Source organism: Microcebus murinus, chromosome 19 (assembly GCF_040939455.1).
Source record: "Microcebus murinus isolate Inina chromosome 19, M.murinus_Inina_mat1.0, whole genome shotgun sequence".
NCBI lineage: Eukaryota > Metazoa > Chordata > Mammalia > Primates > Cheirogaleidae > Microcebus > Microcebus murinus.
In genome coordinates this window covers 12,280,409-12,292,930 of record NC_134122.1, presented here as the reverse complement: position 1 = coordinate 12,292,930, position 12,522 = coordinate 12,280,409, and the positions used below count along the sequence as shown (strand labels likewise).

The 12,522-nt window shown below is 42.9% G+C and overlaps 1 protein-coding gene across 1 annotated transcript in view; it reads left to right on the top strand.

Annotated features, from left to right (window-relative positions):
- The window catches only part of VPS35L (VPS35 endosomal protein sorting factor like), a 108,508-nt gene that overhangs the window by 15,410 nt on the left and 80,576 nt on the right, over positions 1–12,522 (top strand). Inside the window, exons 7-8 of the mRNA XM_075995131.1 lie at positions 781–909; positions 8,425–8,509. Of these exons, the coding sequence (XP_075851246.1) occupies positions 781–909; positions 8,425–8,509 (214 nt within the window). The remainder of the gene's footprint in view (positions 1–780; positions 910–8,424; positions 8,510–12,522) is intronic.

The window sequence follows — 12,522 nt, the reverse complement described above, 5'->3', positions numbered from 1 at the left end:
ACTCTTGAACAATGTGAGGGTTAAGGGTGTCAAACCCTGGCACAGCCAAAAATTCAAGTATAACTTTTGTCTCCTCCAAAGCATAACTACTAATAGCCTGCCTTACTGATAACATAAACAGTTGATTAACACATATTTTGTATGTTACGTATAATATACTGTGTTCATACAATAAAGCTAGAGAAAAGAAAATGTTACTAAGAATACCATAAGGAAGAGAAAACATTTATAGTTGATTAAGTGGAAGTGGTTCATCATAACGATCTTCATCCTCATCGTCGTCACATTGGGGAGGCTGAGGGAGAGGAGGGGTTGGTCTTGCTGTCTCAGAGGTGGCAGAGGCAGAAGAAAATTGCATCTAAGTGGACCCACACAGTTCGAACCTGTGTCATTCAAGGGTCAACCATAATGTCTTTCTTGGGAATCTTGAGAAGAAATGTCTTCGCATCTCAAGCATCTAGTACCATGCCCGGCACACAGTAGGGCTAATAGCGGTTGAATGAGGTAAGTCCTGTTACCGTGATTCGCAGATAAAGTGCAGGGAAGAAAGCAGCAAGCTGAGAATCAAATAGCTAGTAAGTGGCTGAGCTGGGAGGTGGCTTAGGTCTGACTTGCCTCCAAAGCTGGTCTCTTAACCATTGCACTCTGCCCACCTTTGTCAGAAATCTCAAAGAACCTGGTGAGGACTAAATCTCAGCTGATACCCAGTATTCTTCATGAGGGTGGTGGTAGAACAGTGTTTTTCCTACTGCGTGTTCACTTTCAACCCTCTTCCCACAGGGTTCCCAGAAGGAGCTGTTGAATTTGACTCAGCAGGATTATGTGAACCGCATAGAAGAGCTCAACCAGTCGCTGAAGGATGCTTGGGCCTCGGACCAGAAAGTGAAGGCTCTAAAAATAGTCATCCAGGTCAGGTCTAGTGATCTTTTTGGTTTTTGTCCCAGAACTTCTTATATAAAACTTCTTAATGGATAATTAGGGTTTTCAGAGGCCTGCCTTCCAGGTCTTACCGTCATTTTTTCTTTCATCTCTCTCATTTTCACATACTTCCTCTGAAAATGCCATAATTTTGAATCTCTGTTTTTATGAGATGGCCAATCCCAGGACCACATATATACAGCTGCACAGGTTGTATACTGCATAATTCCAAGAAGCACTCTTCACTCTGGATTACAGAATTAATCATACCCCCTGGGTTGTGTAATACATTGGCTATGGTACAACCCTTGGCACATTTATGATTTGTACACACTAAATATTGAGTAAGTATCTGTTGGGTTCCCTTGACCAAATTGGCTTGGTATCTTTGGGATTAATGGCACATGTTCCTGATAAATGCATTTTGAGGGGGGTGAAGGGGGGCAGGAATACTACGATGAGATGATAAACGCATTTTTAAGACATTCTGCATAATTATGTGGCAAGGAAAAGAAGTTTACAGTGTTAGGAGAGGTACATTCATTGAATCTTCTTTGTTGATGAATTTGTTGATCCAGTGACAACTCTTTGATCACAAGAGCAAGTCCTGTACAGAAAACAGCTTATTCTATTTCTTGGTGCTGGAGATCTTCCTATCTTGGAAAAATAGGCTCAGAAGTACACTATAAAGGGAATAAGTCATGTGTTATCATTTTCAGAACAGAGTTAACAAAGGATTTCTGAACAGTCATTTTAGTTTAAAAGGACGGATCTCATTCTCATTCAGTGTCATGATAATGTGACATTTGTTTTCTCACCTGTCTTTTGAGAGATAGGAGGGTCCAGGAGTCTTTACCTTGGACATTTGAAGTCTTTTGAGATGACTTCTTATATGGCAGGGGTGATTTTTTTTTTTTGGTGTTTCCTGATATGAGGCAAACTCAAGCCCATTTCTCTTCAGTCGCTTTTGTTAGTTTGCAAAGTAAATACTCCTGAAGAATGGTCCTCTCTTCCTGGAAGCGCATGACGAGGGCTGCTTGCTGAGTGGCTCAAGTGAGAAGCTATCTGAACTAACACGTGCTTCTTGAAAATATTTTCACTGGCAGCATTTCTCCATAAATTATTGTAGTATATAGAACTGGGACTTCTGAGTGTCTTACATCTGGAGGAGATTTGATTCTTGTCTTCCCAAACAAAATAATCACAAGAGTGTTTAATTAACTCCACATCTGGTTAATAGTAACGAACCTACAATATGTTAAAGACTACCTTCTTTATCCAGAAAACATAGGTCAAAGCACAGAGTTTGGAGAAATGAACACAGTTCACCTTATTTTCTCTACAGTAAAGTTTTTTTTTTTTTTTGGTGGGAGATGGTAGTGGCTGCTTTACTGAGGTACATTTTACATATCATTAAGTCCACCCCTTATAAGTATAAACCAGTGATTTTTAGTAAATTTATAGCGTTGTGCAACTATCACACAATCCAGTTTTAGAACGTTTTCATAACTCCTCAAAATTCTCTCCAGCCTGTTTGCAATCAAACCCTGGCTGTCCCACCCAGCTCCAGAAAACCCACTGGTCTCCTTTCTGACTCTGTAAATCTGCCTTTCCTGGATGTTTTATGTATGGGGGGGTCATTTAGTATGTCATCTTTTCATTTGGCTTCTTACACTTGGCATAGTGTGTTTTTTATTAAAAAAAATCAATGTGTAATAATTCCATGTGTTTATGGGGCACAGAGTGATATTTCAGTTCATGTGTACGATGTATAACGAACAAATCAGGCTAGCTAGCATATCTGTCACCTTAAGCATTTATTATTTGTCTTGGGAACATTCAAAATCCTCTCTTCTAGCTATTTGAAAATACACCATAAATTATTGTTAGCTATAATCACCCTATAATGCTATATGCAACACTAGAACTTATTCCTTCTGTCAAGCTGTAATTTTGTACTGGTTAACTGACTTCTCCCTGTCTTTCCCTCCCCTGCACAGCCTCTAGTAACCAATATTCTCTCTACTTCTGTGAGCTCAGCTTTTTTTTTTTTTTTAGCTCCCCACATATGAGTGAGAACCTGTGGCATTTATCTTTCTGTGCCTGACTTAATTCATTTAACATGATGTCATCCAGGCTCCTCATATTGCTGCCCCAAACAAGCTTTCATTCATTTTTATGGCTGAATAATATTCCACTGTATATATATATACCATGTTTTCTTTCTCCATCTGCCGATGGACATTTAGCTTGACTCTGTATTTTAGCTATTGTGAATAGTGCAGTAAATATGGGGGTGCAGATAGCTCTCTGATATACTGATTACTTTTCCTTTGGATAATACCCAGCAATAGGATTGCTGGATCACATTATAGTTCTATTTTTAGTTCTTTTGAGAAACTTCCATATTATTTTCCATGAATGTTGCCCTAATTTACAGTCCTACCAACACGTATGAGTTCCCTTTTCTCTGCATCTTTGCCAGCATTTGTTATTCTTTCTTTCATTTTTCTTTTAGAGATGGGGTCTCACTATGTTGCTCAATTTGGAGTGCAGTGGTTATTTATAGACTTAATCATAGTGCATTCATTATAGCCTCAAACTCCTGGGCTCAATCGTACTTCTGCCTCAGTCTCTCAAGTAGATGGGAGCACAGGTGTGGACCACTGTGCCGAGCCTGGTTTTTGTCTTTTTGATAACGGCGTTCCCATTGTGGTTTTATTTACATTTCCCTGGTGCTTAGTGATGTTGAGCATTTTTTCATACACTCATTAACCGTTTGTATAATCTTCTTTTGAGAAATCTCTTCAGCTCATTAGCCCATTTTTTTCTTTTCTCTTCCCCTCTTGACAGGGTCTCATTCTGTTGCCTGGGCTAGGGTACACTGGCATCCTCATAGCTCACTGCAAACTCAAACTCCTGGGCTCAGGTGATCTTTCTGCTTTAGCCTCCTAAATAGCTGGGACTACAGGAACGTGTTGCCACACTCGGCTAATTTTTTATTTTTTGTAGAGATCGGGTCTTGCTCTTGCTATTCTCAAATTCCCGACCTCAAGCAGTCCTCCCACCTCGGCCTCCCAAAGTGCTAGGATTATAGGCACGAGCCAGTGTGCCCAGCCTCATTTGTCCATTTTTAAATCAGATTATTTGTTTCTTTAGCATAATGTTTTTGAGGTTTATCCATGTTTTAGTATGTATAAGTACTTTGTTCCTTTTTATTGGTGAATATTCTTTTGTATGGATAACCACCTTTTGTTTATCTTTTAACAAGTTGAATGATGTTTGGGCTGTTTCTGCTCTCTGGCTCTTATGAATAATGCTGCTGTGAGCATTTGCATACAAGTGTTTGTGTGGACTTATGTTTTCATTCCTCTTGGGTAAGTTTCTAGGAATGGACTTGCTGGGTCATAAGCATGATCTTAGCTCGTTGGAACCTCAGATTCCTGGGTTCTTCTTCAGCTTCCTGAATAGCTGGGCCTACAGGCACGCATCACCACACCTGGATAATTTTTTTCTTTCTTTTTGTAGAGACAGAGTCTCATCTCACTACGTTGCTCAGGCTGGTCTCAGACAAACTCCTGGCCTCAGAGATCCTCCCACCTCAGCCTCCCAGAATGCTGAGACTACAGGCATAAGTCATGGTTGCCCAAATTCTTTAGATAGTCTTGATACTAATTCTTTATTAAGTGTATAATCTTCTAGTCTGTGGCTTGTCTTTTCATTTTTGTAATGGTGTCTTTTGACTTGGAGAAGTTTTAAATGTTAACTAGATCTCATTTATTAGTTTTTCTCATTTTAGCTTGTGCTTTTGGAGTTGTATCGAAGAACTCTTTGCCTAACACAAGGTCATGAAGATTTTCTCCTGTGTTTTCTTCTAGAAGTTTTATCATTTTAGCGGTCACATTTAGGTCTGTGGTCCACTTTGAATTAATTTTTGTGTATGAGGTAAGGGTCTAAGTTTATCTTTTTTACATGTGGGTATACAGTTGTCCCAGCGGCATTTGTTGAAAAGACTATCTTTTCCCCCATTAAATTATCTTGGCCCTTTTGTCAAACATCAGGTGACCATAAATGTGTAAGAGTTTATTTCTGGACTGCCAGTGTTAGTTCATTGATCTATAAGTCAGTCCTTATGCCAGTTCCACACTGTCTTGATTATCATAGTATTGTAGTTAAGTTTCGCAACTGAGTAGTATAAGTCTTTTAACTTTGTTCCTCTTAAAAATTGTTTGGCTATTCTGGGTCCATTGCATTTCTGTGTGAATCTTAGGATCAGCTTTCAAGTTTTACCAAAAACAAAACAAAACAAAGCCTCCTGGGAATTTTGATAGGGATTGCATTGAGTATAAAATAGTCTTCTGATGCATAAATTATGCCAGCTATTGATGGGCATCTGGTTCTTTTCTTTTTATTTATTATGAACGATGGTGCTGTGCACACTGTTGGGCGTGTCTGTGCATGCCCATGGAAAGCATTTCTTGAGATAAAAGCACATACCTCAAGAATGGAATTGCCTGGTTGTAGGCTCTGAGCCTCTTTAGCTTTGCAGATGATGCTAAGTTATTTTCTGTAGTAGCTGTGCCAACATACACTCATAGTGGCAGTAGGCATGTGAGAGTCTGTGCTCTTCAACATCCTACCACTGTTTGGTATGAGCAGGGTTTCTATTTTGATTTTTACAATCTAGGAGGTAATAAAATCTTATTATGATTTTAACTTGTAGTTCCCTGATTACTAATAAATTATGCATCTTGTCACTTGTTTATATATAGGTCATTGGGGTTTTTCTGTAAAATGCCTATTGCTGATTCTGTTGCTCGTTTTTCCATTGTGTTATTTATATTTTTCTTACTGAGTTTTATGGTTTTAAAAATATATTCTGGGTGATAATGGTCCCCTCCCTCCCTGGTTATTTAAATATATTTTTTTAAATCTTAATTTTAAGAACTGCTAATGTCCTTCTAGAAAATTACTAACTGGAAACAAAAGGAAAGCATCCTTTCAGTATTTTTCCAAGGATGTTAGTAAGTTTGATAGCAACTATTTCAGGCAGAGTAATTTATCAAGTCAGTTGTTTGGTTAACATTATAACGATGACTCTCAACCTTGGCTGCACATTAGAATCACTTGGAAGCTTTAAAAAATCCCAGTGTCTTTTAAAATAACTAAAACAGTGGAATTGGAATGTTCCTAACACAAAGAAATGTTAAATGCCTGAGGTGATGGATACCCCAATTACCCTGATTTGATTAATTCACATTGTTTGCCCGTATCAAAACATCACATGTACCCTGTAAAGATATACAATTATTATGTGCCCATAATAATTAAAAAACTCCTTGTGTCCAAGTTGCACCCCACACCAATTTAATCAGAGTCTTGGTGGGACCCAGACATCATTCGTTTTAAAAAAAACTTCCCAGATTATTCCAAAATCGAGAATAGTTGGTTTATAAAATGCTTATATCCTATTCAGAGTATATTGCAGATTATGCATAGCACAAACCCAGTGTTTGCAAGCTTGCTTGTGTGCTTCAGTCACACAAGAGTCCTTGTTAAATACTGATTCCTGACAGATTGGCTGGAGATTTTTTTTGTTTGTTTTTTAAGAGACAGTCTCGTTCTCGCTGTCGCCCAGGCTGCGCCCACTTTGTCGCAGTGGTGCAATCACAGCTCGCTGCAGCCCAGAACTCCTGGGCTGAAACCATCCTCCTACATCAGCCTCCCCAGTAGCTGGAACTACTACACTGCCATACCCAGCTAATGTTTTTCTTTTTTATTCAACTGGAGATTTTGACCAGTAAGTTTGACATGGAGCAGGGAATTTGTATTTTTAATGCACACCCCAGGTACCTGATTCTTACCAGACAAGTTTAAGAAGTGGCACCAAAGCTTACAAACTGGCATCTTCAAAATAGTGATTTAAGGCGTAACTTCAATCATAAGATAATTATGGCTTTAACTTTGAATTAAAATAAAAAAACCCTCTGGTTCCTGTTACCCTTTATAAAATATATGTTCTACGAAACCAACTCGGGAGGAAGTCGCTGCACAGATGTTCGGGAAGCCCCAGCTGTGTTTAATTTGAAATCTTCTGTTTAAATTCTCTCTCTGTCACCTCACCAGTGGGCAGTAACTCATCTCTGAGCGGTCTGTAAGCAAGGTTGTGGGTAGGAACTCAGAAGCTGCCGTATCCCTAGGAACTGAGAGCTATGTACTGTAAACAGTCTCTAGGATTTGGAGTTGTTAGTCTCCCCCCACTCCCCCCCAGCCCTGAAATCTCACGGGGCAGTTGTTTAAGTTGGAACTCTCACAAAGCAAGGCACCGGGAAATGGAATTCCACATACATCCAAATGCCACGTTCAGTGTCAGCACCATTGTTTTAACAGCTTATTTTTTCCCCCCTCAAATAACATCTGGGCTGTAAGAGGATGTTTCTCAAATCAGACACATTGTTTACTTTTAGGCTTGTAATGCTAAGGAGAAACTTGGTGACTCCAGCAATTTCGATGCTGGGTAACAGGACGCCAAACTGCAAACACATGTCACCCTATCTCTAGAGGTTGTAAGCACTCTAACCACCCTCTCTGCATATTGGAAATACATATTGAAGGGTTCTTCCTAAATGTCTGAAAACCTTATTTTTAAGTGACATTTTTCTATCTGAGGGTCAACCATTGGAATGATAAAATATAGCAAAGTTATTTAATTCCTTATGCTGACTTTTTAATTTGTAAAGACTCCAGGGCATTAAATTTAGGTCTTCAAAGTAGAAATATGTTTTTTGTTTCTGCATAAAAGATGACTTACTCTAGGGTGATGGGGGCTCATTGTGTGGCCGTAGTCTTCCGTTAAGAGTTCTGAACATGTCAGCGGCTCTGACACATGAGTGAGAATGTGGGCATTGAGCAGTTCTCTGCGAAGCCGAAATGTGCTCAGCATAAAGGATTGTAGTTGCAGAGAAACACGTACCCTGTGAAGGTTGTCACATTTCCCTTCCGAGGGAAATTTCAGGCATGAGTATAAATAATTGATGTGAGTTTACGAAGCCTTGGGGATTTCCTTATGGGGTCATTTCAGAGAAAAGTATATTTGAGAATCCAGACCACCCTGAAGTAAACCAGAAGGAGTCAGGCTGGAAAGAAGTCGGAACAAAGATGAGGTCACCTTAGAGGCCTGTGACTTGAGAGGTATCACTCCTGTCTCTCGGAGACTTTGAGTGCCGCTCCCGTTCAGCATACAGGCAGGGTCCTTCTGGATAAGATTTCATCCTGTGGCTTTCTTGAAGCAAGGTGACAGTGGCTTTCCTTAAGAGGCTCTGTGCCTCCCTTTGTCAAAAGCACAGTGGTTTTGCTCATCATTGTGTCCCCAGCGCCAAGGACAGGGCTTGGCGTATGTTAGGTGCCTTAACTCGTGTATAGGAATCAGTAATTTTCCAGGGCTGGAGTGTCCTCACCAAGTCAGACACACCACAGTGAGTTTTCTTCTCTTTTCTCTTTTTCTAGTGTTCAAAGCTGCTTTCAGACACCAGCGTCATTCAGTTCTACCCGAGCAAATTTGTGCTTATCACCGACATACTGGATACATTTGGTAAGTCCCAGTCATATTCAGCTTAGATCTAGGAAATGTGTTTCCTGTTCCTCCCTTGCTGGGTTTCTGTCTCAGGAAATGGCACCTTCATGTGCCCAAGCTGGAAATCTGAGAGTCTTTTCCCATATGCCCACATCCAGTCACCAAGTTCTACTGTTTAGCTTCCTAAATCTCTCTCCAGGATATCTGTTTTTCTCTGACTTCCCTGTTAAAACCGTTATCCTAGCTGCAGTCCTCTCCTACTTGGATGATGGCTGCAGGTCCTGTGAGGTGTTCTTGGGTCATTGTGGCTGCCCTGGTCCCATGCTGCATGCCACAGGCAGCGTGATCTTTGGAAGCCCAGTAGAAAGGTCTAGACTAGAGAGAATGGCCTGCAGGAGCAAGAGGCCCCTGTGCTGCTTGGCAGTGGTTGGTTGAGCCAGAACATCATGCCATTAGCAGTTTGCTCAAACCATGCAACCCTCTAGGCTGTACATGATGATGTTCAGCAGCTGAAGAACTAGGAAATGGGTTGCCTTCTGAGAGCTGAAGACGTAGGAGATCGGAACAGAGACATTCACTATCTTAGCAATGTGCTCCCAACCATGCAAGTCTTGGCTACAACTCATTGAAAGATCTAATGTGTCAGAAAATAAAATGTCAATAGGAGAGACCTATTCTGTGATCCCAGTCCTGCCCGGAAGACTGGGGGCCTGAGTGTATTCACTAAAATAAGTGGCAGAAAATCTAACTAGCCTTGGAAAAGGGGGTATTTATTGGTTTATGTTGAAAGTCCAGTTACTGGCTTCAGGTACAGCTGGATCCAGAAACTCCAACAGTATTATCAGGACCTTGTCTTTTTCTAGTACTTTCCCTTGGGTTGGCTTTATTCTCAAGCTTCAAAAGGCAGCTGCTATCAGCTTTACTGCTCGTGGTCCCAGGGCTGGGAGAAAGAGCTGCTTTCTCCAGGTGTCTCAGCAGAAGTCCCAGGGTTCCATCTCATTCACCTGGCTTGGATCACACATCAGTCCCTGAGCCATGGCCTCAGGGGATGATTACCCAGGCCTGGGTTGCCCTGAAAGAAAAGAGGTGACACTGTTGTCAGAAGAAAGGGGGAGTGGATGCTAACTGGATAAACAGAAGAGATGTCCCGGCTGAAAGACAGGACCTTTTGAGTTCAGGTGACCTGGAGAGGTGGTGTCAGGCTCTCTGCTGGGGGTGCTGGGGGTGTATCAGCAACTAGAAGAGACAAAAATCCCTGCCTTTGTGGCACTTACATTTCAGTAAAAGAGAATTTACAGAAAATCTAAGTCAGCCTGATTGTATGTTAGGCGCTGATCAGTGCTGTGGAGAAAACCAATCGTACAGAGCAAGGAGGGGGCAAAGGGAAATGGAGGGAACTGGGTTAGGGTGAGAGATGGGCTGTGGTTTTAGGGTGCTCGGGGAGGCCGTGCTGAGACGTGGCAGGAGCAGGTGCTGGGAGGAGGTGAGAGGTGAGCTGTGGCTCTATGGTGGGGGACCAAGGAGCAGCTGGTGCGCAGTCCCTGGGTGGGGGTGTTGGGATGTGCCTGGTGGTAACGGAGGAGGGGATAGGCAAGGGGGAGGTGGGCAGGAGCTGACGTGGCCAGAGAGCATGGTGGCTTTGGGGGCCTCTGGAAGGGCTTGGGCTTTGACTGTGGGCATGAGGAGCCACCGGAGCGTGTTGCGCAGAGGAGGACATGATCCCTCCAAGGGTTTTTAAAGGCTGTGTTGAGCCTAGACCGCAGGGCGAGCTGGAGCAGGGAGCCTGGCTAGGAGGCTGCCACGGCACTTCTGGTGGGAAGCGTGGGTGGTTTGGTCCCAGGGAGGTGGTGGAGATGGTGACGACCACCCAGGGGAGATACAAAGTCACACTCAATGCGTCTGCACACGGAGCTTGCCTTCAGGGAGTGGGACATCAGTCAGGGAGAGGCTGGGCGCTGTATCTGGTTTTCGTGGCAGTCCTGTTACTCAATGGTCAGAAGGCCAATGGGTGCCTTCACCCATTGGCCTTTTGGTTTCTCTCACCTGCCTCCTGCAAGCTTCTTTTGCATGAGTCAGCACCCCTGAGCAAGACTAGCTCTGGGACAATGATGAGATCCAGTTTCTACCCCACAAGCCTGGCCAGACCTGGACAGTATACTCGCCTTGCAAGAACTCTGGGCGGCCACTCTGCCAGGCCCTGCCAGTGGCACCCCAGCCCCACGCTTGGCAAACTGGGGTGTAGTGCAGGTGCCTGCTGTCTCTGCTGCAGTCCAGAAAACAGTGGGGCTGGGGTTGGGAGCAACAGTGATAAACCCTCAACAAATAACATCCTAGTTGGATCATTCTAGGTGCTATACAGATTCTAAGTCACATAGTCTGCATAATGGCCCTATGAGGGAGGGTCTTTTATTATCCCCATCTTATAGATGAGGAACTGGAGGCACAGAGAAGGGAGGTATCTTGGCCCAGGTCACCAGCACAGCGAGTGGTGCAGCTGGTTCTCTGCAGTCAAAGCAGCTGCTGTATTTCTCCTGTACGTTGCTTATGGGGGAAGTTTTGCACTCCATGAAAATTATAAATGTGTATACCGTTGACCCAGCAATTCCACCTTTAGGAATTTATCCCATTTGTAATAGCAGAAGATCGAAAACAACCCTCGTGGCCATCAGTAGGGGACCGTTAAATAAGTCATTGGTGTGTCTGTACAGTGGAGGACGTGGGGGCTCTTAGAAATGAGGATGGGCTCTGTGTACCCGTAGGGAAAGATCTCCAAGTAGAAAAATCTGGATGCAGAACAGCTGTGGAGTATGTTATTTTTGTGTAAGAAAGCAGGAACATCTAGAATACACATCCATATTCGCGTGTGCTTGCCTGCAGAGACAGGAGAAGGGTACCCAAGAAACTAACAAAAGTTGTTACTCTCCTAGGGCGATCAGGGCAGCAGTGGGGGAATGGAATGGCCAAGGGAGAAACTTCACTCAGTACTGTCCTTAGTCTTTCTGAAATTTGAGTCGTGGGAATGTTTTCCCTATTCAGAACCAAGCATTCGTACAAAGTACCTGCTTTCAGCACTCCCTGAGTCTCTGTCCCTCCTCTCCACTTCAGAACAGTCTTCCCAGGAGTGCCATCGTTTGGGTCTTTTGTGAATAATCCACCTCAGGACTGTCGAGGCAGCCTGCGTCGACAGGTGTTCATGGAGACTTTGTTATGCTTTGGGGCTAATGAATTTCCACTTTTTAAAAAAAGAGTGGATCCCTGCCTTGCTTGGTGAAAATCTGGAGTCCTGAGGTCCATCTTTTTGTACATTGTCATTCCTCTGTCCTGTAGGAAGGTGCACGACAGTACAGAGGCAGGTGCTGAGTGGTTATTGATGTCATGGACAGAGAGGTCAGGGCATCTTGCTGTGTGGGGGTGTGGGACAGGGCCATGGCATCCACAGAGACTGGCACACACACTGGGAATAACACACACACACACATGGGGATAACGTAGACCCTGCCTCCAAGGGTTTCTGGGGAGAATTAAATGAGAGAATATATAGGAAGCATATGGTGTTTTTCCTCTTCTAAGAGCTTGCTGGCAGGATGAGAGTAAACATCTTTGAATAGTGCTTGGCACAAAGGGAGTGCTCAGAAAATGCTAGCTGTTACCACGGTTGTGTTTGTCTATTTTAGTGTCTTTGATTTATAAGAAAGTGAATCAAGATAGGAAATCTAGGACTAAGTATTATTTCTCAAAATAGTTGTCTACTAACTTAAGAGAAAAAGAGCTTGTTCAACCAAAAATAATTTTGTAGTTAAAGGCCTCTTGGAATAGAAGATGAAATCTTTTTTCTTTTTCTTTTTAAGAAAGCTACTTTTAGAGCGATGGCAACTTTTTGTGTAGGAAATAGAGGCATTTCATGCTAAGTCCTTTCTGTGCTCGTAGGAGGTGAGAAGTTACGCAGCCACCCAGTGTGGCTTGCTGTGTCGTGGTTTGAGGTCAAGTCTCATGTGGCCCCAGTGCTGGGATCTTGCAGCCGTCACAGGGGA